Raw genomic sequence first — 26,117 nt, 5'->3', positions numbered from 1 at the left:
AATTTAATGCCATTCTTCTTTTTTTTTGAGGCTCTCTCATGCTGTCACCCAGGCTGGGGTGCATTGGGGCTCACTGCAACCTCAACCTCCTGGGCTCAAGCTATCCTCCGACCTCAGCCTCCTGAGTAGCTGGAATTATAGGCACGCACCACCACGCCCTGCTAATGTTTTGTATTTTTTGTAGAGACTGGGTTTCGGCATGTTCCCCAGGCTGGTCTCAAACTCCTGGACTCAAGCAATCTGCCTGCCTCGGCCTCCCAGAGCGCTGGGATTAAGGCCAGAGCCACTGTGCTGGACTTGTAATGCTGTTCTTAATATAAGAAGCTGTGAACAGCTATTCCCAATAAGAGGGGGATGGTTAAATGAACCATGGTTAACTAACTGAATAGAACATTTACTATTACAATCGCATTGTATGAACATTTTAAATAGGAGGGTGCACACACATTTGTCTGTAGCTGGTGCTTAGTAATGAAAGGGAATGACAAAACACATGTTCACATGATTATGACTATGCGTGTATATATACTCATGCATTCATTCTAGCAATTGTTTTGATCACTGATTATATAACAGGTGCTGGTGCCAGGTATACGAAACATACTGAGGAAATGATGTGGTTTCTGCTCTCATTGAGGGGTCACTCAGCCAGAAGGTGGCCATGGGAAGAAATGGAAAAGTATGGAAATTCACAAAACGCTAATGGAATACAGTTAGGCAAAGATGAAGGGAAGGCTTTGTAAAGGAGCTAACATGTATCTACAGTGGAGAAATCACTTGTATAAGGGTGGAGGTACTAGAAGGTACTTAAAAGTTCTTAATGTCTTTACTGAGATATAATTCTCATACCTTAAACGTGCTCATTTAAAATATACACTTTAATAATTTTTACTATAGTCACGGAGTTGTTTTGTTTTGTTTTTTTGAGACAGAGTCTGACTCTGTTGCCCAGGCTGGAGTGGTGGTACAATCTCGGCTCATTGCAACCTTCACCTCCTGGGTTCTAGCAATTCTCCTGCCTCAGCCTCCTGAGTAGCTGGGATTACAGATGTGCGCCACTACGCTCGGCTAATTTTTGTATTTTTAGTAGAGACGGGGTTTCACCATGGTCAGGCTGGTCTTGAACTCCTGACCTCATGATTCGCTGCCTCAGCCTCCCAAAGTGCTACGAATACAGGTGTGAGCCACCGTGCCCGACTACTCATGGAGTTTAATACAAACATCACTGAAATCTAAGTAGAACATTTTCATCCTCCCAGGGAGCATTGCATTTTTGCTCTATTAAATTTCTCCCAATGTTAAATGTTTTTCTAATAAGGAATTAAGATATAGAGACAGAAACCTCTGATGTCTGGCCACAATAGGGAAACTAATGTCGCATGTGAAATAAACTGAAAGTATGCCATCGTGTCTTTCAGTTTTAATTTTATTAGTGACAAGGTAAATAGGTACATGAAAATCTTCACAGGTATCTACGCACGTATTTAAATAAAACAAGAGTTGAGTTCTAAGAATGCAGTTTCAGGGGTGACTAGTACATATTATTTTTTTATTTACTGTATAAAAATCTCCAAGTTTATAAAACTTAATTTGCCCCTATTCTTGTGTCTTAAAACCCAGCTGCAAGAATTTAAAAAGGGAATTCTTTGAAGAGAAATACAGATAGACTCTCAGAGGAGCACAGCACATTATGAATTATGAAGGCAATCGTCAATGCTCTAACTAGAAGCAGATACACTCAGTGTGTTCTCTGTTGTCAGTATGTTCTCTGGGCAGAACTGATTGCTGGAAGGTTTGCCTGACTTCAGTTTCCTCTCTTCCTCCATTTGCTTCCATATTCTTTTTTTTTTTTTTTTTTTTTTTTTTTTGTTGAGACAGAGTTTTGCTCTGTTGCCCAGACTGGAGTGCAGTGGCGCGATCTCAGCTCACTGCAACCTCTGCCTCCTGGGTTCAAGCGATTCTCTCTCTGCCTCAGCCTCCTAGGTAGCTGGGATTACAGGAGACTGCCACCATGCCCGGCTAATTTTTGTATTTTTAGTAGAGACGGGGTTTTGCTATGTTGGCCAGGCTGGTCTTGAACTCCTGACCTCAGGTGATCTGCCCATCTCGGCCTCCCAAAGTGTTGGGATTACAGTCACGAGCCACCGCATCCGGCCTTTGCTTCCATATTCTGAAGGGCAGAGGGCCACTGCGTGCATGCGCATGCGTACAATGGCCTTCTGCAATTCCCACAGGTAGCAGTGCCTGTGGGCAGGTGGAAGGTGCCTGTCCCTCTAGGAAGGGGCCATCTTGGCTGAGACTCTGGTATGGTGCAGTTCACTTTGGAGCCCTGATGCCTTGCTTCATTCTGGGTCTCAGTCTTCCTTCTGGCGTCTCTAGTTCCTTCCAGGTATCTGCATAAACTATCTCAACAGGGGTCTCTGTTTATGTAGCCCTAAGAGTTCTCAGTTCCTTCACAAATATTGGCTTAAAGACAAGGGGTGCATTTTTTCAGGGACCTTTTAGGACCCCACATCCCGAGGAGCTAACCTCTATTGGTCACAGCTCAGCCAGGATCACCAGAGTCAGGGCATTACCTGGGGGCAGAGAGAGCTGTCTGGCATCGCTCACATCACATCCTATAGATGGCCACCTACTTGTAAAACCAGCTCTACCTGGAAGACTAACACCAAAGACCCCCAGAGGCTGGTGTGGACACCCCTTACATTCTTTGAGGCAAGTTCAGTGCTTATCCATAGTCAGCCACACAAACCAGCCTTGAGCTCCTGACAGACCCGAAACTGCTACCAGGACAGTATTCAATTCACAGGCAGGAAGAACATGAACTGCACCAGCGTGCTCGTCCATGTGCCTTTCATTTGCTCCTCAATGAAGTTCCGCAGCTGTAGCCAAATGGCTCCTCTCCAGATTATGGCATGACATAAAATTTAGTGTCTGTGAGCTTAGCTCATCTTTCAAATAAAGCGTGATTGTTGAAATCGGGGCACAAAGTTTTCCAACAGCTTTGTAAACTTAAGGATTTGGGTCAGCTTGTTCTATCATACTTAACATTTAGGAAATTAATTTAAAAAAATAATGCCAGTGTAAACATGCTTCAGATACATAGGTCTATAAAATATTGCACATAAAAATTTGTTCAGTATTTCTTCATAGCAATTTTTCATTATTAAAAAAGGATACAAAATTGTGCAGACTACCTATAAATTTGGCTGGTCAATTTTACTTCAAAAATGATAATATTACATGATTATGAATTATTTACAAGAGTTTTAAACATAAAAAATTTGTGATGGTTAAATTCAAGATGATGGGAAAATAGCTTAAATAAAAGATTATTCTCCGAAGTTACATATTATAAAGATTAGCAGTAAAAATAAGTAATAAAGTTGGAATAAGCAATTTTAAATAAAAATCTTTAGGAATCAGTTTTCCCAGTTTGGCTCATGCCTGTATAATTTTATGTTTTTGTCTAAGTTATATTCAACATGTTTTTTCTGTGTATACAAGTACAAGGCATAGCAGGAAAAATAGGTATTTAATCCCAAGCTAAATATCTATAAGAACTGTTGCTTCTTATAGATATTAAAAATAATGTTTACCCATAATGTTAAATTGCTTTTTAATTAATGAACCCTAGACATTTTACCATTACTTTTAAACACTCCAAAGGTAGAGAGTACCTTGAAATTCATGTATTAACTAAGTCAATGGAAAGATACACAAGGAAATATAAATGCAACATCTTGCAAAGCTAAATTAAGCATATGTGAGTCCCTGGATAATGTGAGTCAAAGGAATTTCAGATGGAAGGCAGCAAGGTATTAAATAGAACTGATTCCTAATGCCAATCTTCCTTTCCTTAGCACTGTCTAAATTCTGAAGAAGCTCTGCTAAATGAGTTATCTGCACACAGTGGTTCTTAGGAGGAAACTGAGTGAGTGATTTTGAAAACTAGCTAACCAAATCTTAATTTCCAAATTCTCTAGATGACAGATTCTCAACCCAGAGACATGGAAAAGAAATAAATAAACTTTCACCCTCACTCACAAGATTATTTTTGTCCTTTCGAAAGTACTTTCACAGTACCAAAAACATATTGCTTGTCTCCCTGAGCCATAATGTCCTTAGAAATGTTTCTTTTCCATAGGGAGGTGTCAAATGTTCCATTGGATACAGTAGTGTTGGACGGTGCGGTCTTAGTTCTAAGTTCTATAGTAAATCAGTCATTTCACCTTAGTTCACCTTGTAAATTCTATAGTGATTCAGACATTTCATCTCTGCAACTTATGCTGGATTGATCTGGACTGCAACTTACGTTCCCATACCCATTTCAAAGTGTTTGCCAAGTACAGAACGATTAAAGCAAAAGAAAATCTTCCACAATTTCTGATGGCTTCTCCAGTGCTGGTGTTTCCTTTCCAACAGGGCTCACTGGATACCCATGACAATTTCTCCAAAGTGCGGTGTAGATGAGGTGATGTTTCCAGGGTCCCCTCCATTTCGTGGGTCACTGTCAGGTATCAGAAAGCCTTGATTTTTAACCCTCATGTTCTTTCTTTTTCTTTGAACAGGACCAGTGTTTGAGGTCTTTGGTCTTTTTTTCTTTTTTTCTTGTCATGCCTCAGGGGTCTTGTCGTTTGTCAGCTGTTCCCTGTCGGTCATGTCCTCCTGAGGAGGTCTGGCTCTGTCAAAGAATCCACACTATAAAGGGAAAGATGGGCTATAAAATCACGTCATTCTGGGAACCTGTGAAACCCCTCATTCAAAGAATTTTCACTTTATGTGTTTTTTTTTTTTTTGAAACTGAGTCTCACTCTCTAACCCCCAAGCTGGAGTACAGTGGCATGATCTTGGCTCACTGCAACCTCTGCCTCCTAGTTCAAGCGATTCTCCTGCCTAAGCCTCCAGAGTAGCTGGGATTATAGGCCTGCACCACCACACCCAGCTAATTTTTGTATTTGTAGGAGAGACGGGGTTTTGCCATGTTGGCCATGCTGGTGTTGAACTCCTGACCGCAAGTGATCCACCTATCTCGGCTTCCCAAAGTGCAGGGATTATAGGCGTGAGCCACCCCGCCTGGCCCTTTATGTATTTTCGAAGGAGCCTGGAGCTCTGCACATATAATCAGTCTGTTTCTCCAAATTAGAAGGTGCGAGCAGAGTGTTTGTTACTTGTAGAGAGGAGTTTATTGCATAGGGCAAGGTGAGGAGGGGAGGGCAGAGTGCTCACACCCTTTCTCCTGCCCTGTAGTTGGAGTGGAAGATGTCCCTCTTCTTTCATACAAACCACTTATGGACCTTGGATATTTTCCTGAGATCACAGCAATGTGTCCCAAGGATTTCCCACATGCTTACTAGAGCAGAAGCACTAACTATTGACCAGGAAAGGGAGATTGTCTCCTAAAGTATCCTGTTGGCTGCTTTGGGATGGATTATAGGAAGAAGTGAAGAGATGGCCACACATCCCTCGGTGCTTGGTGGAACATAGAGCATATATAGAGGGAGAATAGATTTGTCACTTGTTTGAATGCCAGAACCAGGTAGGCACAGAATCTTAGTGACTTTCTAAAGGTTAGCCAGCAACTCAGGTAAGAGGTGACTCTAGAATTTTCCTCCTCTTCAGTGTCAAATTAGTACTTTGCCAAGTAAACTCTATCTTTTCCTAGACACCTGGAACCTCAATTCTTTCTTTGTTTCTCATGTTGGAAGCCAATTAACTGGGTTTGGCTTACAGACATTGAGCCATCTCTCTTTCCCAGAGCTACTGGAATATCCTGTCAATTGGCACACATGGTTGTATCTTATACTCATTGGAAATACAATTACTATGAGTGACAGAACAACACAAAAGTCCATTCTAAAGGTATATCATAGACTATGTGGGTGTAGGGTGGCACAAAGAGCTGATAACGATCAGAAATGCTATTCCTTAACTCAAAGCCAAGGTTTTCTCAGTTTATAGGTCTATTAGTCATGCTGCATATTGTTTCAAAATAAAAATGCACTATGATTTTAGGGAAAAACCACATAGTTATCAAAGATGTGACTGGGTTAATTACTCTTATAGTCATGTAACTGGGACGTCATTTCCATTTTGGAATGGAAGGCTCTGTGAAACTTGGCAATTGTTTAGGTTGGTGGGCCAGAAATTAATTCCTATTGTGGACTTTTAGAACAAACCTCAGTAAAACACATCAAGGACTAAATTCAGGCTTCCCAATAGAGACAAACTAATTGGCAAGATTAAAAACCAAGTCCAGGCATCCTATAACATGAATGATCTATCTGGCCTCATTAATAGCTGAAGTAAAAAGTCAGAATTGACCTATATTAATTGCATCTGCATAGTGCTTATAAAAAATCTCAAAGGATTGACGATAGGGCCATGTCAATAAAAAGCTTATGATCTTGGTTAATTAACAAGAAAAAGAAGTCTTCATTAGAATATTATCACTCTAAGCATATCAGGAAGAAGATCACAGGTCTTAGTTAATACAGCCTAACTCTCTCTATATTTATTTACAAGAAATCTCAAGATGAAAGCAACATTAAGCACCTCCAGTCAAATGTCAGCTATATAAACATATTAAGTATGCCAAAGCAAACAAGACACGATTTTCCCTTTATATCCTTCAGACTGTTCAAAATTTCCAAAAATGCCTCCATAATTGTCTTTTAAAATCCCTAACTATATCCGTCTAAATTCCCTCAACAGCCCCTCTAGTTTAAAAGGAAAATAAAGTAAATCAACTCACCTTCCATAAAGCTAAGGTTAAAATGGCGAGAACCAACAATCCAAGAAGTATTGCTAGTATTATTACCCATAATGGGATTGAGAAGGAAACATTCGGAGTTGCCCAAATAACTGATGTCTTAATCTGAAATGGAAAACAAAGCAAATGAGCTCTAATGTGAAAACTATTTGGTGAAATAAAATAGTAATTACCAGTACAATATCGGAAGTTGATCTGAAAGGATCCATATGACAATTGAAATCATCTAGGGGATATTTGAGAGGTAGCACTAGAACATGAACTCTTAAAAGCTAGCACGTTCCTAGATCTGCTTGGTTCTGTAAAAGTCTAATTAGAGATTTGGTGGGTGGGTGGCTTCGAGTCACAGAAACCCTAGAATAGAATTGAGTGGGTCAGGAATTGACAAGGTGGAAAGGAATGGCCTTAACTTGGGCTGGAACTTTTATGGGAACAATGGCCAAAAGTAGACTCAATAAAAAACTGAATGAGTTGGTCTATCATGTGTCTCCTTAGAACTCAGCTAGCCTCATTGAGAGAGGTAAGCTTGTGAACAACCATGAATCCTTGGATGTGCAAGAAGGGTAGAAATCATCTAATCTAATCCCCTCATTTTACAGATGAGAAAATTAACTCCCAGAGGGACTAAGTGATTCATTCACACAATGAATTAGTGTCAATACTAGGTCTGTTTATCCCTAGAGTCTGTGCTCTATCAATGAAGGATATCCCAGAGCATGAGGGTAGGCATCTTGTATTTTATGGAAGTAACTGCAGTGTGCAAAGTGAAAGTTTAATTGTCGTGATGTGTTGGAGATGACTTTAATCCTAAATCCAAAGATCAGGCCAGCACGGTGGCTCATGCCTGTAATCCTAGCACTTTGAGAGGCCAAGGTGGGTGGATTGCCTGAGCTCAGGAGGTCGAGACCAGCCTTGGCAACATGGCGAAACCCCATCTCTACTAAAAATACAAAAAATTAGCTGGGTGTGGTGGCACACACCTGTAATCCCAGCTAATCAGGAGGCTGACACATGAGAATTGCTTGAACTTGGGAGGCGGAGGTTGTAGTGAGCCGAGATCGTGCCACTGCACTCCAGCCTAGGCACCAGGGTGAGACTCTTTCTCCTCCCCGCCAAAAAACAAAAAAACAAAAACAAAGATCAGATGGGGACTGGAGCCCATTTCATCCCCTACTGTTGCAAGGGGCCTTAGAGGAAAATGAGACCTTCCCAATCTGACTGCATGCTCAGTGTCTATGAACCACTCCCTGTGTGGGCAGAAGCATTTCTATTGCTCCTGTGTTGGAGGCCTGTGCCTCTGGAGGCCCAGGCAGCAAAGAAGCTGCAGATTCCCAAAGAGAGACCCAGCCATGCTGCTAAAACCTTTTGTCAAAGAAAAGAGCAATACATTATTCTTGGATGCAGACATTATTCACTAATGTAGTATCTGGTTTTATCAGAGTGGCAAGCATTGCCTCCACTCAGCTGGTCTAAGGGCTCCTAGTTTTAATTGTGTTGGTTGAAAGGATCATTTCTATCCTGAAACACACTCAAGAACTCCAAGATACATTCTATAACCCACCCATCAGGAGAGGCTGAGACTACTGACTAAGGTTGGTGGCTCTGAGATTTGCCCTAGCAGGAAATGTATGGGTGTTTTCACAGCCTGAACCCTAGCACTGAGCCCTAACCATGCTCACTTTGTTGCCTGTCTTCTTTTGTGTATTTGTTTGTGTGTTTGTTTTTGTGACACAGAGTCTCACTCTGTTGCCCAGGCTAGAGTGCAATGCTGCCATCTTGGCTCACTGCAACTTCCGCCTCCCAGGTTCAAGCAATTCTTGTGTGTTAGCCTCCCCAGTAGTTGGGGTTATAGGTGTGTGTCACCACACCCAGCTATTTTTTTTGTAATTTTAGTATAGACCTGGTTTCACCATTCTGGCCAAGCTGGTCTAGAACTCCTGACCTCAAGTGATCCACCCGCCTCAGCCTCCCAAAATGTTGGGATTACGGGTGTGAGCCACTGTGCCCAGCTGCTTCTGTCTTCTTAACTAGAGTTGAGCGTCCCGATGGTGCCCTTCTCAGCTTGTCTTGGTTTTTATTGCTCCTTCCTTCTTGATCCGCATCCCCCATGCAGCAAACACTGATGACTCAATTCATTCGATTCTCCGGCCCCAAATGTCATTTATATCTACACTAATAAACGGATTGACAGAGGAGTGAGATAGGGAGAGAGTCATTCCATCTTGACAGGAATGTGCCAAGGATGTGATAGATGTTCTTCATGAGAAAAAGGCTGGCCTCAACCTACTCATCATTACATTTTCTTCCTATGCCTGTTAACTTTCCTCGCTAGGAATTATTTCATCTGATCCTTATTTTATCTGACACATCCGTGTGAAGCATGACGGTCCATCACCATGGTGACATTACGTACACTCTGCTCACCACTGTTTAAGGATGAGACACGTATTTCATATGTTGAAGAAATCCATCTCAAGGACCCACCATGGTCGCAGTGCTACCTGGATGCTGCAGCCTAAGTAATTTATTCTGAAATGATCTAAGACAAATATTACACATTCTCATTCATACGTGGGAGCTAAACAAGTGGATCTCATGGAGGTAGAGAGTAGAATGATGGTTACCAGAAGCTGGCAAAGGGTGGGGAGGGCTGGATGAAGAGAGGTTGGCTGACAAACATACCGTCAGGTAGAAGGGATACATTCTAGTGTTCAGTAACACAGTAGGGTGATTCTAATTAACAATAATTTATTGTCTTTTTCAAATTAGCTAGAAGAGATTTGAAATGTTCCCAACACAAAGAAACAATAAATGTTTGAGACAATAGATATCCTAAATACCCTGATTTGATCACTATACATTATGTGCACGTGTGTATCAAAATATCACAGGTACTCCACAAATTTGTACAATTATATATCAATTGAAAATAATTATTTGCATATATACAGCTACGTGAGCAAATCAAGAACTAGATTATTTCTCTTGTTATGTACCCTTCCTTAGTTAATTACACCTGATGACATGTATGAAATTACTGCTGAATCCTAACATTTTACTGTACTCAGAGGAACAGCATGAAGTGGTATTTCAGGATGAACATAACATTGCTGGAAGTGGACTCACACAGTTTTGATAATGAGAATTTCAGAATTTTGGAACTGAAAGGAATGGTAGTGATCATCTACTCACAGGCCAGTTACAATGACCCCAGGAGAGAGAAATCTGGAGCCATGGAAAATTCCGAGGTTTCATGTAAATGTTACTTCCTCATAACCCCCAAGTCCATTGAGGACACAATATAGCTTTAGTCCCTATTTTGAGCATGTGTCAGAGCTCACCAAAATTTTCTAATAGGTAATTCAGGGTGAGCCAGGCAATGGATCTTTCCTCTCCTGGTTTACCTAATTAATATCTTAAGGCTGGGCACAGTGGCTCATGCCTGTAATCCCAGCACTTTGGGAGGCCAAGGCAGGTGGATCACCGGAGGTCAGGAGTTTGAGACCAGCCTGGCCAACATGGTGAAACCCCGTTTCTACTAAAAATATAAAAATTAGCTAGGCGTGGTGGCAGGCGCCTGTAGTCTCAGCCACTTGGGAGGCTGAGGCAGGAGAATTGCCTGAACCTGGGAGGCAGAGGTTGCATTGCAGTGAGCCAAGATGGTGCCACTGCACTCCACCTGGGTAACAGAGCCAGGCTCAGTCTCAAAAAAAAAAATTATTATCTTAAGTTGCTGCCTACTATTTTATGTTAAACAGAAAAGAGTTCAAGTTTTATAAGTTAGAGAAAACACAAAACATGCTATAGGAGTTGAAACGGAGGCTCTTCACATTGTTAGCTAAATAAAAAGAAATGGAATGGGCTGAGTGGATACCCACTGAGTACTTTGCTAGGTGACTTTGCCATTTGGTTATTGCAGGTTTTGATGTATCATCTATAAAACTGGTCTATCCATAGAAATAAGCAGCGAAGTTCACTTACAAAGAGCTAATAAAGACATTTGAAGTTTTTTTTGTAGCAGTGATGAAAAAGTAAAATGAAAATGTGAAATTGATGAGGATATACTTCTTACGGTCTTTTGAAGCAGAGGACAACTTTATAGGGATAGTTACAGGACCTTCTGGCTTTTTGTTTACATTTGCTCCCAAAGAGCCTGACAGCAGCGTCTTTAAAAAGTCTGTGGGAAGATGATCCCCATGCAGTGATCACAAATTCGGAAAGTCCCTTTCAGTTCCCAAATTCTGAAATTCTCATCATCAAAACTGTTGCCAGTCTGCTTCCAGTAACATTAAGTTTGTTTAAAAAATGCCACTTTGGGCCAGGCATGGTGGCTCACGCCTGTAATCCCAGCACTTTGGGAGGCTGAGACAGGTGGATCACTTGAGGTCAGGAATTCGAGACCAGCCTGGCCAACATGGTGAAACCCCATCTCTACTAAAAATACAAAAAAAAAAAAAAAAATTAGCCAGTTGTGGTGGTGGTGGTGCATACCTGTAGTCCCAGCTACTCAGGAGGCTGAGGCAGGAGAATCACCTGAACCCAGGAGGCAGAGGTTGCAGTGAGCCAAGAACACACCACTGCACTCCAGTCTGAGCAACAGAGCGAGCCTCTTTTTCAAACAAAACAAAACAAAACACAAACAAAAAAACCAAAAAACAAAAAACACTTCATACCTTTTCTCCGATGTGAGGATTATGCATATCATAAGCATTTCCTACATGTCGTCCTATGCAATTCATTAGCAGGAAGGAATGCACAGAGTCTTAAAAGAAGGCGACCTCTGAGTGACTCTCCTCCCATGCCTGCTTTCTCCTTTCCTGGTCCTTTTACCTGTAGGATGTCCATAGGGTACTGAGGCCGCCCAATCTTCTCAATCTAAAATGGGTGCAGCTGCAGAGACCTTCCTTCACCCTTAGTGTTTTCCTAAACTTATGTAGGCTTTTGCAGCATAGTCCAGAAGCTACTACAGTAAGAACAGTGGAAATGTAGAAAACCAACAACAGCGATCCAGAGCATTTAATCGGGTGTCCTGTGCAGAGGAGATGCTTGACTCTTACTGGAAAGAGTTAGACAAGGAGCCAAAGGTAATTATTCAAATAATTGAATAATTTTTTTCTGCTGCACTGTAATGACGCAGTGTTCAGACATATTTCTCCGGATCAGGAGACCTTGTCCTTGCCTCTGCACACAACATCATTGGAAGAGTCACGTGTATGTCTCAGCAAGAGAGGTCCTTCTGGGAATAGAGTGATGGGGAGTCATGTGACATATTCATGTCTCTAAATCAGTAAATAGCAATGGGGCATTCCATGTGCAGGTGGAAACCAGTAAAGCAAAGCTTTTCCTGAAACTCCATGCTCTGTATAGATAAACTAGAGACTTGACTGCGTAGGCAAACTTAAGAGAAGACGACTTAACTGATCCCTTTTACAGGACCAGTTACTTTAAATATGTGTTAGTGCTGTGGGACTGCGGGCTAGTTTTGGGGAAAGCTTGGGCAGGAAAGAAAATGTTGACAAACACCAAAACTTTGTTATTTCTAATATCTATATTTGTCTTACAGCTCATTTTGACAAACCTACAGGAAGCTTAGATCGAAGTAGCCATTAGATAATAAATAATGAGGAAAAATAAGTCATAAATGTTAGAGTTTCTCATGACTAAACACTGACATATATGAAGAATCTTTCATTCATTTCAAATAATATTTATTTACTTATTTTTGGAGACAGGGTCTTGCTCTGTTGCCTAAACTGGAGTGCAGTAGCATGATCATAGCTCACTGCAGCCTCCAACTTCTGGGCTCAAGCAATCCTCCTATGTCAGCCTCTTGAGTAGCTGGGACTACAGGGGTGTACCACCATGCCTGGCTAATTTCAAATAATATTTATTAAACACCCTATGTTCTCTGAAGTTCTGTAGGTATTATCAGCTTCAAGACGTAACCTTGCCCTTGATCAGCACTGCCCAATAGAAATACAATGCAAGCCACAAGCATAATATAAAATGTTCTAATAGTCACATTAAAAGGAATAAAGGTCCAGGCACGGTGGCTCACACCTGTAATCCCAGCACTTTGGGAGGCCTAGGTGAGCGGATCACCTGAGGTCAGGAATTCAAGACCAGCCTGGCCAACATGATGAAACCCCATCTCTACTAAGAATACAAAATTAGCCAGGCATGGTGGCACACACCTGTAATCCCAGCTACTTGGGAGGCTGAGGTAGGAGAATCACTTGAACCCGGGAGGCAGAGGTTGCAGTGAGGCGACATCATAGCGCCACTGCACTCCAGCCTGGGTGACAGGAGTGAAACTCCGTCTCAAAAAAAAAAAAAAAAGGAGTGAAAAGAAGCAGGGGATGTTAATTTTAATAACATAGTTTATCTAACCCTAAATATCAACTATTATTTATTAATGATAAAACTATTATCCTTTCAACATGTAATTGGTTCTTTATTATGAATCATCTATGATTTATTAATGATGAAACTATTATCATTTTAATATGTAATTGATATAAAAATACTCATAATTTACATTTTTTTTCTACTAAGTCTCCAAAATCCAATGTGTATTTCACATTTGCAGCACATCACAATTGCTAAATTTTTAATGGTTAAAGTGAAATGTCCTATGAAAGTAATACAACTGTGTTTAATGGAAAAATACTATCTACTGATTCAGTTTTTAAGTTTACATTGAAATGTGTGAAAATGAAATAAAACCACAAGTTCTTCAGTTCCACTAGCCAAATAGCTACCATATTGGACTGCATAGATCTAGAACATTCTGTATAATTTCACACAATGGTGAGATTGCCTGAATTACCCAAATCTTTCATTATAAGATTCTTTTTTTTTTTTTGAGACGGAGTTGTGCTCTTGTCGCCCAGGCTGGAGTGTAATCTTGCGATCTCGGCTCATTGCAACCTCTGCCTCCCAGGTTCAAGAGATTCTCTTGCCTCAGCCTCCCGAGTAGCTGGCATTACAGGCATGCGCCACCATGCCTGGCTAATTTTGTATTTTTAGTAGAGATGAGCTTTTACCATGTTGGTCAGGCTGGTCTCAAACTCCCGACCTCAGGTGATCCACCCACCTCGGCCTCCCAAAGTGCTGGGATTACAGATGTGAGCCACCGCACCTGGCCCATCATAAGATTCTTTTACCAAGAAGGTAGACTCAGGGCAGAAGACAAAGCATATTTAGGACTAAAGGTTTACTTTCAGCACAGGGGCTTGTGATGAGATATTTCAGTTGCCTTAAGAAAGAAGTTTCATGTTGAGTAACTGGAGTACTTAAATTTAGGGAGAACAATTCAATCTTGTGCCAGCTAGTCAATAAACTATTTTAATACAGTTTTATTTATCAAGAACTTCTAGCTGTTTTAAAAATAGCTTTAAGGAAGTTTAACAAATCATTTTATTATAATTATTTGCAATTTTAGAAAGTAGTATTCATAAATTGTAAGTGGTTTAGATTTTCTTAAAATGATTCTAAGCAGGGAACATTTAATCTTACCTTCATCATGTTGTAAATCTTGTTGTTTTTTATTATGGAGGAAAGACCATAAATAAACCTTTAATATGCCTACATTTTATTGTGGACATTTATGATATGTTTTTGTATATTTTCACAAAAAATACCAAGGTAGAAGGAAAAAGCTCCCTTGTATTTGCAACAGTAATTAATGTTGATGTCTCTATTTATGTATCACAAAATCTTGTGTAAACATACTTCAATGGGGTCAGAAGAATGTTTTAAATAAACGTACCAAGACATCCTACCTACAGTGCCATTTAGAACAAAATAATAACATGAGGTGGACTAGCTGAGCCCACATTTTGACAACATTTAAACAGTTTCCTTATGAGACAAGCAGTTCCCATCATAAATTTCAACTCCAAATAATTGTTTAATATAAGCGTTCCATATTAAGGTGCAGAAGTTTTGCTAACAATTCTGAAAACCAAATGGGTTCACAGTTTACATATGAGTTTTTAATAAAGAGTTTCCATGAAATATTTTGTAATAACCACCTTTGGAATTACACGAGACAATCCCACTTTCTGCTAGATGTAAATTATAGAATTGATTGTTACTTGTATGGCATGCAAAGGCCAAAGTTCTTTGGTGAGCCAAAAAAGTGTTCAAATAATTGAATTTCAATTTCTTCTGTTGCACTGTAATGATTCAGTGTTCAGGCATATTTCTTTGAATCATGCAATCTTTCCCTTGTCTCCGGACATGACAAGCATCACATGACATGAGGAGTTTTATTTGTTACAAACACAGATACTATGCAAGCAGCAAACGGGAATTGTGATTTTCTTCCGTAAGTAAAGCTAATACGGGCCTCAAGAGATGGCTGAATTATGACCATGTTGAAAAGGGAGTTCAAACAAACTAATCACACAAAAGGGTCTAGGAAAACAAGCAAATAGTAGTCTTATTATAGAAGAAGGAACAAAGAATGACTTTCCTCAGGGGCAGATTAGAGCTCTGCTCTTCTCAAACCAGCAGTTCCAATGGATTCTACCACCTTAAAGCAATTCACTTTCTGCTGGGCTTTTTTTTGTTTTTTTTTGAGATAGGATCTTGCTCTGTTGCCCAGGCTGGAGTGCAGTGGTGTGATCTCAGCTCACTGCAACCTCCGCCTCTCAGGCTTAAGCAATCCTCCCGCGTCAGCCTCCTGAGTACCTGAGACTACAGGCGAGCACCACCATGCCTTGCTAATTTTATGCTTTGTTGTTGTTGTTGTTTGTGTGTTTGTAGAGTCAGGGTCTCACTATGTTGCCTAGGCTAAGCTCAAACTCCTGAACTGAAGCGATGTGCCTGCCTTGGCCTCCCGAAGTGCTGGGATTACAGGTGTGAGCTGCCCTCTTGGCCCTGCTGGGCTCCCTTCAAGAGAACAATGGCAAGACCTTTGAAAAGAGCTCACTATAAAAAACTGTCTGCCAGCTCCACTCAGAGTTCTTCTCTCACATCAAGCCACAGTAAGGCAGCATTTCCCTGTGTGCTGAATAGCTAACTTTGCACTGGCAAGGTCTTCTCCAGTTAGTCAGATATTGGGAGACTTGAAAGTCTTTCCATTCCTGGATCTTTTTCCAATAACCTTTACATAACTGATGGGGTAAATCACCTACATCAGATAAAAAATCTTTTTTTTTTTTTTTTGACAATTCAATAACAGGGGTGGCAGGGCTGGGGAAAGCATGTATCAGATTATTTTGTGGATCTTTTGAGATGCGTTGAGAACAGCAGGCCAGCCCAGCGCAGAAAGATGCAATCCTGTGGATGGAACCAATCTTAACATGTGTTTCTGCTAGGGAACACGTGTTTGGAAAAAACAAAAGGACCCAGATTTATTTCCCTTAGAGCTATAAGCCTTTGAACATTTTTAGATGAAACTTCTATATTAAAATCCCAGAGCCTCTGTTTTCTAGGTTGAACATAAATCCAAAACACAGAGGACATCGCTGGAAAGAGAGAGAGGTGGTCTAAATGAAGAAAGATGTGGCTGTGCTTGATTTAAATACCACCGAAGTTTACTGAAATATATTGACTGTGAACATCTATCTTTCTTTTTTTTTTTTTTTTTTAAGAGACGAGGTCTCACTTTGTTGCCCAGGTTGAGTGCAGTGGGTACGATCATAGCTCACTGTAACCTTGAACTCCAGGGCACAAGTGATCCTCCCACAACTGTGCAAATCTTAATTGCCGCTTTCAATTTGGACTTACTGGACTTAGCCAGAGAATGGGAGACAGTTTGAGAGGCTACTCTCATTTATTGATATTTGACACCAACTTGTTCCAGGTACAATGCTAGAGCTTTACACAGATAATCTTATTGATCTTGTTAACAATTCCATCAGGTGGATGTGGTGGACTGTCTCAGAGAGGCAAAGTGACTTCCCAAAGGTTTGTAATTAGAGCAAGGCAGAGCCAGGATCAAACCCAGGTGACTCTATCTTGAAAACCTTGATTTTCCTCTAGGCCACCTGCCTCTGCTAGACGCTCTCAACCCTGGCTCCGCTGCAGAATTGTGTCTCATAAGACTTTTAAAGCACAGTGTCAGGGTCCCACCCCAGACCTACTGAATATCTGGGGAGAGGTCTTAGCATGTATGTATTTTTTAAGTTGCATGAGTGATGATTCTGCTGCATACTCAGGGTAGAGAATCACAAATCAAGTGGTTAATTTAGATCACTGAAAGTAGACTAGGCTAGAAAGATTCAATGTTACAATTAAGTTTATGATCTAGGCTAGAAAGAGATGACAATAGTATCAACTTATCTACCATCCAAAGCAGTGCTTCTCAAACTTGACCATGCCTAGGAATGCTCTGATGATTTTGATAAAATGCAGACATCTGGAGAGGTCTGTTTCTGTAGTTCTAAGAATCTCCTAGGCGATGCTGATGCCGTTGATCTGCAATCACATTTTGAGTAACGAGGTCTGGGGGACCAAGAGTTCAAGCTGTGGATGGGAAATATCCACTGGCTACCAAGGGATGAAGGTGGAATCCTAATATTGTTTTTTGGAGCACTGTGTTTTTCAAAAGTCTCTGACCACCTTCACAAATAACTGAAAAGGCAGAGTTTTGGTGATGGTGCCTGCTGGTCTCATCATTCATTCCTATATCCCCTTTGCGTGGCCTTGCTGGGTTGCAGAGGATGATCAGAGTTGTTCTGTGATAGATGTTTGGGTGTCAGTAATGTTTAGTAGTTTCAGTTTTTAATAAAGACATTTCGGCTGGGCGCGGGGGCTTATGCCTGTAATCCCAGCACTTTCGGAGGCTGAGGCGGGCAGATCAGAAGTTCAGGAGATCGAGATCAGCCTGGCCAACATGGTGAAACCCTGTCTCTACGAAAAATACAAAAATTAGCTGGGTGTGGTGGCAGGCACCTGTAGTCCCAGCTACTCAGGAGGCTGAGGCACAAGAATTGCTTGAACCTGGGAGGCAACGGTTGCAGTGAGCCGAGATCGTGCCCCTGCACTCTAACCTGGGCAACAGAGAGAGACTCTGTCTCAAAAAAAAAAAAAAAAAAAAGACATTTCATTCAGTTGAAGCTTTTTTATTCCCTTCTAGGTCAAAATTAAGGTTCTTTGCATAGCAAGAAAAAATGACTGTCCAAAGCCATGAGGCTGCTCCATAGTCTACTCTCCCTAGGAAAGAATTTCTTCCCTTCTTACTTGAATAACCATGCTGTTTGAAATGAAAGAATCAGTACAATTTCATTGTAATGATAGCTGCTATCTGAATCTCTCTGAATAAAATGTCTTCATTTAAAAATGGTATTAGTCCTGCCCTGTAATTTTCTGGGGTAGACATTTATATTGAAAGTTCAAAAACCAGATCAAAAGGCATTAGGAAATTTCCAGACCAATGTAAGAAATTGGTGAGCTGAAGAGGAAAATCTTTCTCAAGTCAGTGTAAACACTAAAGCCTAGCACAAGCTAGACAGTGATTAAAACAATTATTTCAACTAAATTATTTGTGCCTATATATATTTAAAGATACTCACTGCTATGCTTCCTTCTGGGAGTTTTGCTGGCTGATCTTTATAAGGCATCTTCTTAACTTCAAAGGACACCAGGGATGCAAGAGCATAGGGATCATTTTTTCTCTGAAAGTAAAAGTATTTATTTAAATATATTTCATATAAAGTTTTTAAGAGTTATACTGGCAGCCACCCAATTATTTTCGGTGTTTTGCATTTCAAGGCAAAATTTCCTCCTTCCTTTTTAATTTTCTCTCTTTTAACTTTTTTTCTCCCATCTAAGCATTCATCCATCCACCCACACATCCATCCATCCATGCATCCATCCATCTAAGCATCCAAGCGTGAATCCATCTATCTAAGCATCCATCCATCCAAGCATCCATCCATCCATTTATCTTCTTCCTATTTCTAAGGAGAATTTGTCTCATTAATAAAAGACTGTGTATAATAAGGTTAAAATAAAAACAGAAAATCAGAGTCCTAAAAAGGAGCAAGCAAAGAATTAATATAGTTACTACTAGTGAAGGACAAAGGAGAAACATAATGGGTGACAAAATTCTTATCAGATGGATGGAAATATTTTAGGAGAGAAGCTAGCAGTAAGTTATAAAGAAATGTATTGGCCGGGCGCAGTGGCTCATGCCTGTAATCCCAGCACTTTGGGAGGCCGAGGCAGATGGATCACCTGAGGTCAGGAGTTTGAGACTAGCCTGGCCAACATGGTGAAAACCTGTCTCTACTAAAAATCCTAAAAAAAAAAAAAAAAAAAAAAAAAAAAAGAAAAATTAGCTGGGCATAGTGGCAGGTGCCTGTAATCCCAGCTATTCAGGAGGATGAGGCAGCAGAATCGCTTGAACCCAGAAGACACAGGTTGCAGTGAGCCGAGAGCATGCCACTGCACTCTGACCTGGGCAAGAGGATCAAAACTCTGTCTCAAAAAGAAAAAAAAAGCGTAGTATATTTCACAGATTACACAAGACTCACAACAGGGTTTCTTGGCCTAAGCACTGTCAGCATTCTGAGTGAGGGTGGGGGTAGGGGGGGCCTGTCCTCTGCATTGTAGGATGTTTGGCCAGCATCCCTGGCCCCTGGCTAGATGCCAATAGCACCCTCCCTCAGTTGTGACAATCAAAGATGCCGGCCGGGCGTGGTGGAATCCCAGCACTTTTGGAGGCCAAGGTGGGCAGATCACCAGGTCAGGAGTTCAAGACCAGCCTGGCCAGGATGGTGAAACCCTGTCTCTACTAAAAATACAAAAAATTAGCCAGGCATGGTGGTGGGTCCCTATAATCCCAGCTACTCAGGAGGCTGAGGCGGGAGAGTTGCTTGAACCTGGGAGGCGGAGGTTGCAGTGAGCCGAGATCGTGCCACTGCACTCCAGCCTGGGAGACAGAGTGAGACTCCCTCTCAAAAACAAACAAACAAAAATGCCTCTAGTTACAGCCAAGTGTCCCCAGAGGAACAAAGTCTCCCCAGTTAAGAACCACTGACCTAGAGCCAAACAGTGTTTTTAACAGAGCTTCTCAGTGAAAGCTCTGTTTGTTTAATTGGGTCTCATATTAACTGTTGATAAAAGTCAATGTTAAAATATTTAAGAGTGACTCAGGAAGGCTGCTTGGAGAACTGAAGCTTCTGTGGCTCTCTTTTGTTGGATACAATGGTTAGATCTATCCAGTGCTGGGTCCTAACTGGCTCATCATGGCTCTTGAGACCCAAGTGTTAACGATTTCAAGACTTTTGGGTGCCAGTTGTTAAACAGAGCCATTATTACAACTTAAATTATATAAATGTAAACTTAAGTAAATTATATTTCTAAAAAAAGGTAATAAATACTCAAAACCGCATGCTTGCTATTTTATTACATTTGATTATTATCTGTGCTCGGGATGTGATTTATGTCTATTGTATCTGTAAGAGGAAACACTACATAATGGTGTGGGACCTGGCATCTCTTCCCAGCTCTGTATTCCGTGATGATCATGGTGGTGGCTTGAAATCAGTGGCAAATGTCATGGATCAGGGCTCTTTTTCCTTCCCAGAAAGTAGTTAGTAAAAATCTACCAGTACATCACTGTCTATAATCCAATGTTGGGCCTCATGAGTCCAGTCCAACAGGTTGGACTGCAATAATTTTGCTTAAATATTTTTTACAAAGTTCTTTTTCCCCTGTGGCAGAATTTTTTTCTCCATTAGATAAACGCTTTTTTCCTCTACATGGTAAGGGCAGGACATAGTATGTAACTTTTATATACTTAAAGTTACAGTATCTTTGAATGTTTCTTTCTTTCTACTCCTACCCTCCAGAATAAACAACTCTACTCATTTGGGAAAATTCCTTTTTGGATGTTATTCTAATGATCTCTTCTCTCTTAGCATTTCCATTTTAACTAAAAGCTGGAGTTTTGTTCGTTTGAGAAGTGTTTTTATACAATTCGGAAACTTTTGCTCATAAAATCATGTGTGTACCTGGTGATTTCAATCTAATTTCCTTGCTATCCTCACTGATAGAAACAAGAGAAACTCTAGTAATGAGATCTTGTGTGTAAGGATTATAATTATATTCTCGAATGTGTTTCCATGCTCCTAAACCTCCAATGAAGAAGTTTTCTTTTATCTCCAAGTTCAATAAAAATTGATAGAAAATATTACTGTCCTTGAAGTCTTGTCTTTGATAAATAGTTTGAAAACTGCATCTCTGCATCTAAATCCTTCTAGATGGAATGCTTTTCTCTTACAGATTCTGCATTTATAAATATGAAAGTTTCCTAATGCATCATAGATAGCATTTTAACTCTAGGATGTAGAATGTGGATTAATATGTTTCTCTAAGGGAACTTTCTTTCTCTTCCTTCCTTTGCCCTTCCTGCTGTTGGCTGCAGTTTGATTTCTCATATTTTCCATTCATCACATCACCAATCTTTTTTTTTAGACAAAGTCTCATTCTTTTGCCCAGGCTAGAGTGCAATGGTGTGATCTCGGCTCACTGCAACCTCCACCTCCCGGGTTCAAGTGATTCTCCTGCCTCAGCCTCCCAAGTAGCTGGGACTACAGGCAAGCACCACCATGCCTGGCTGATTTTTGTATTTTTTAAGTAGAGTCAGGGTATCTCCATGTTGGCCAGGCTGGTCTTGAACTCCTGACCTCAAGTGATCCTCCTGCCTCAGCCTCCCAAAGTGCTGGCATCACAGGCGTGCGCCACCACACCCAGCCTCATCACCAATCTTGACTGCCGTTTCTGGTGGTTGCTGAACTTCAGACATAACTGTGATCAGTCTCAGAGATTCTGATTCAGTGAGACTGAGATGAGACTGTATCTGACATATTTTTTGGAAGGTTCACATTGTTGTTTAATTTTTAATTTTTCTCTATTACTTTTCTCTCTAACTATATGATACAAACATGACAAGGCATATTCCATGGAATATAATGTCTACATCTTCTACAGAACCTAGAACAATGTGCACAGGAGAGCTTAATACTGGATGTCTGACCACATGAATGAAGGGTGAATGAACACATCTAATGCTTTGGTCATTTGACGACCCTCCCACTCCATGTACCATCCATTTGATGGCAATTATGAAATATCTTTCCATTATTGAATTGGACACCCTTTCCTTTCTCCCTTTAACTAGAGTAAGCAATTCAGGAAGTTGTAAAGGGTGCTAGTGATATAAAATGAGGGCTCCAGTTCCTGTGAAGGGGATATTGATATGCTCTCACCTCCTCAATCTAATTAGTCGTGTGCCTGGATGTAGCCTGGGGTGCTAGCAAATAATAATGAGAGGTGACAGCGTGCTGGCAGCCCTCACAGACCGCGCTTGCTCTCAGTGCCTCCTCTGCCTGGGCTCCCACTTTGGCGGCACTTGAGGAGCCTTTCAGCCCGCTGCTGCACTGTGGGAGCCCCTTCCTGGGCTGGCCGAGGCCGGAGCTGGCTCCCTCAGCTTGTGGGGAGGTTTGGAGGGAGAGGCGCGGGCGGGAACCGGGGCTGTGTGCGGTGCTTGTGGGCCAGCGTGAGTTCCGGGTGGGTGTGGGCTCCGCAGCCCCGCACTTGGAGCAGCTGGCCGGCCGGCCCTGCCAGCCCGGGCAGTGACGGGCTTAGCACCCAGGCTGGTGGCCGTGGAGGGTGTGCTGGGTCCCCCAGTAGCGCCAGCCCACCCGGGCCTTAGCTGCCTCCCCTCGGGGCAGGGCTCCGGACCTGCAGCCCGCCATGCCTGAGCCTCCCCCCACCCTCCATGGGCTCCTATGCAGCCCAAGCCTCCCCAACGAGCGCCACCCCCTGCTCCACGGCACCCAGTCCCATCCACCACCCAAGGGCTGAGGAGTGCGGGCGCAGGGCGTGGGACTGGTAGGCAGCTCCACAGTGCGGGATCCACTGGGTGAAGCCAGCTGGGCTCCTGACTGTTGGGGACTTGGAGAACCTTTATGTCTAGCTAGGGGATTGTAAATACACCAGTCGGCACTCTGTATCTACCTCAAGGTTTGTAAACACACCAATCAGCACCCTGTGTCTAACTCAGGGTTTGTGAATGCACCAATGGACACTCTGTATCTAGCTACTCTGCTGGGGACTTGGAGAACCTTTATGTGGACACTCTGTATCTAGCTAACCTAGTGGGGAGGTGGAGAACCTTTGTGTCTAGCTCAGGGATTGTAAACGCACCAATCAGCACCCTGTCAAAACAGACCACTGGGCTCTCTGTAAAAGGGACCAATCAGCAGGATGTGGGTGGGGCCAGATAAGAGAATAAAAGCAGGCTGCTGAGCCAGCAGTGGCAACGACTCGGGTTCCTTTCCACACTGTGGAAGCTTTGTTCTTTCGCTCTTTGCAATAAATCTTGCTGCTGCTCACTCTTTGGGTCCACACCGCCTTTATGAGCTGTAATGCTCACCGGCGAAGGTCTGCAGCTTCACTTCTGAAGCCAACGAGACCACGAACCCACCTGGAGGAACAAACAACTCCAGACGCGCCGCCTTAAGAGCTGTAACACTCATGCGAAGGTCCGCAGCTTCACTCCTGAGCCAGCGAGACCACAAACCCACCAGAAGGAAGAAACTCTGAACACATCTGAACATCAGAAGGAACAAACTCCGGACATGCCGCCTTTAAGAACTGTAACATTCACCGCGAGGGTCCGCGGCTTCCTTCTTGAAGTCAGTGAAACCAAGAACCCACCAATTCCGGACACAATAAGATAAGCAAACAGCCTATAACGCCACCTCTCCTAGATCAATCTGTTCTTTGTTTTAAACGCATTCTCCAAAAGCAAGGTTTCTTCCACCCTTTTTGGAAGGAAAAAAAATGCATCTTCTTCACTTTTAAAGAATGCTCTGGAGCTCCAAGGAATTTTTGGAAAACGTGGTTTATTAGATTGATCAGCAGAGTCAGCATCAAAGATACCCAAGTTCTGCATTGTAGGTCAGAGGCATGGCACAGGTGAGTATTTAATAACTTATGAAAAGCAATTACGGGCAGAGTTGTAATAGTGATTTCACATCCAAAGTTAAATGCTTCCAGTTGTGCTCTTTATGTAACAATAGTATTATTCTTATGTTCAAAATAATCTCTCTCCCGTATAGCAATCTACTCATGTAATAGCAATCACTGCCACATGGTAGGCAATTTAGGATTGAAAACCCAGCTGGGGTTAATATCCCTTGGCAACATTGAGGACCTTCATCTTGCCCCAGCTGGCTATTAATCCCCAGAAAATGCCTTGCTCCTCTGTCATTACCGCATCATTTAAACCATGGTTAGTAGCTCACTGGCTGTCTCTATGATGCACTTCTGCACAATGATTTGCTTATAGGCATGGTACCAATAAATGTAAGAGTTGGTAACAAATGGAGGAGTTAGCGATGTAGTGTGTCAGGCAATGACACAAGCTCTCCCACTTCCAACTTCCAGCTGCTTAATTCCTTTCCAATAATTATTTTAGAGCACATATCCATTTTATATAGCCCATTTTGAAATACTCAATATTTACCAGAAACCAAGCCTTTTGAGGTGACAAAACCTAAGGAATTACTGGCAAAACTTTCACCTGTAAAGGAAATTTCTAGTTCAAGCAACAGTCACAGAATAGGGGACCATTTAGGATTAACCTACATACAATCTGTTTCTGACCAGTTTGCATGTTCTTTACATGGACAGAAACCAACATAATGCAACAAGTCATATCCACCATAAATTGTAAACTTTCTAGCCTGGATTAGGAGGGCAGAAAACATTTCCCTCTTCCTGGGTTGTATGACAAAACTGTTAATAGGCCCCAATGTACAGTGTATTCTTAGATTATAATAACGCATTCCTTTTTGGCATTTGGCACCTGACACTGAAATAAGCAGAAACCGTGGCAGCACAGAAATTTGAGCTAAGGATGTGGGTGAGCACACAGCGACTTGTACCCATCTTTCCCGTATCTCTGGAAGTGATGCTTTTCCCTAGGACTTCAAAATGTTGCTACAGATTCTTCTTTTCTGACTCTACTTGTGCTAAATATTTATTGTTTCCAAAGCCCCTCAATTACTATTGACTTTTTGCAGACACCAGGTCTTCTTTAACAGGAAAACAAAGATGTAATTTTCACTCGATCAGCCTCCTACCAGAATAGAATGTCGTGTAATGGAACTGAAGCGTGTGGGCTAAAATAGTAACTTTCCCCTACACTCTAGTGTCATAATGATAGGAGTCCTGCCTCACTGAAAAGTTGTTCTCCCTCTTTTCGGTAGGATGTGATGCTTAAAAGTAACAGGAGGAATGTGTTGTTGTCATTTAGGTTGTATAGACTTGGGAATTTAAGGCACCTCTCTTCCAACTCTTGGATAAAAAGTAACAATTGGCTGGGCACGGTGTCTCATGCCTGTAATCCCGGTGCCTTGGAAGGCCAAGGCAAGAGGATCACTTGAACCCAGCAGTTTGAGACCATAGTGAGACCTCATCTCTACCAAAAAAAAAAAAAAAAAAATTAGCCAGGTGTGGTGGCATGGGTCTGTAGTCCCAGACAATCAGAAGGCTGAGGTGGGAGGAACCTGGAAGTTTGAGGCTGCAATGCGATGTGATTGCACCACTGCACTTCAACAGAGCGAGACCCTGTTTCTAAGAAAAAAAATAAAAAGCAACAGCCAAGCAATAGAGTGATCATAAGCAAATCAACTAAATGCAAGTGGTTCAGTCATCCTGGGTATTCAACTAAAAAGTTCTGTAGTTGGCCAAGTGCAGTGGCTCATGCCTGTAATCCTAACACTTTGGGAGGCCGAGGCAGGCGGATCACCTGAGGTCAGGAGTTCAAGACCAGCTTGGCCAACATGGTGAAACTCCGTCTCTACTAAAATGCAAAAATTAGCCGGGCATGATGGCAGGTGCCTGTAATCCCAGCTACTCAGGAGGCTGAGACGGGAGAATCGCTTGAACCCGGGAGACGATGGTTGCAGTGAGCTGAGATCATGCCACTGTACTCCAGCCTGGGTGGCTGAGTGAGACTGTGTCTCAAAAAAAAAAAAAATCTATAGTTATGAAAATTGGCACTCTACGGAAGCCTATGTCACTTAAGAAAAGCAGAATCTAATTTGAAAAGGCCAGGGAAAATATTCAAGTTTCTGGCAATTAAGGTGTTAAAATGACATCATTTTTGTTCAGTCTTTAAAGAAGTGCTTTTAATTTAGTTTAGTGCTAACAAATGCATGCCAAAAAAATAATTAAATGATAAAAGACTCAGATGACAATTTATCATGAGGAGGCTAACACTTGTATTCTCTGAATTATTAAACTTAGAATTAGGTTTTCTTTGAACTCAGGGAAACTTTTATTTGAAGTTCCAAATTTTACGGAAGACCCTTCA

General features: G+C 41.8%; 1 protein-coding gene across 2 annotated transcripts in view; it reads right to left on the bottom strand.

Annotated features, from left to right (window-relative positions):
- Positions 1–1,409: 1,409 nt before the first annotated feature.
- The window catches only part of ITGA8 (integrin subunit alpha 8), a 193,316-nt gene continuing 168,608 nt past the window's right edge, over positions 1,410–26,117 (bottom strand). Inside the window, exons 27-29 of one of the 2 annotated variants that reach the window (XM_030819254.1) lie at positions 18,298–18,399; positions 6,755–6,877; positions 1,410–4,701 (exon numbers count right to left, since the gene is read on the bottom strand). In XM_030819254.1, the coding sequence (XP_030675114.1) occupies positions 4,615–4,701; positions 6,755–6,877; positions 18,298–18,399 (312 nt within the window). In that variant the 3' untranslated portion in view covers positions 1,410–4,614. The remainder of the gene's footprint in view (positions 4,702–6,754; positions 6,878–18,297; positions 18,400–26,117) is intronic. The other variant, XM_030819253.1, reaches the window with a different exon arrangement.

The sequence above is a fragment of the Nomascus leucogenys genome, chromosome 9 (assembly GCF_006542625.1).
Source record: "Nomascus leucogenys isolate Asia chromosome 9, Asia_NLE_v1, whole genome shotgun sequence".
Taxonomy (NCBI): domain Eukaryota; kingdom Metazoa; phylum Chordata; class Mammalia; order Primates; family Hylobatidae; genus Nomascus; species Nomascus leucogenys.
This window is presented reverse-complemented; position numbering and strand designations above follow the sequence as displayed.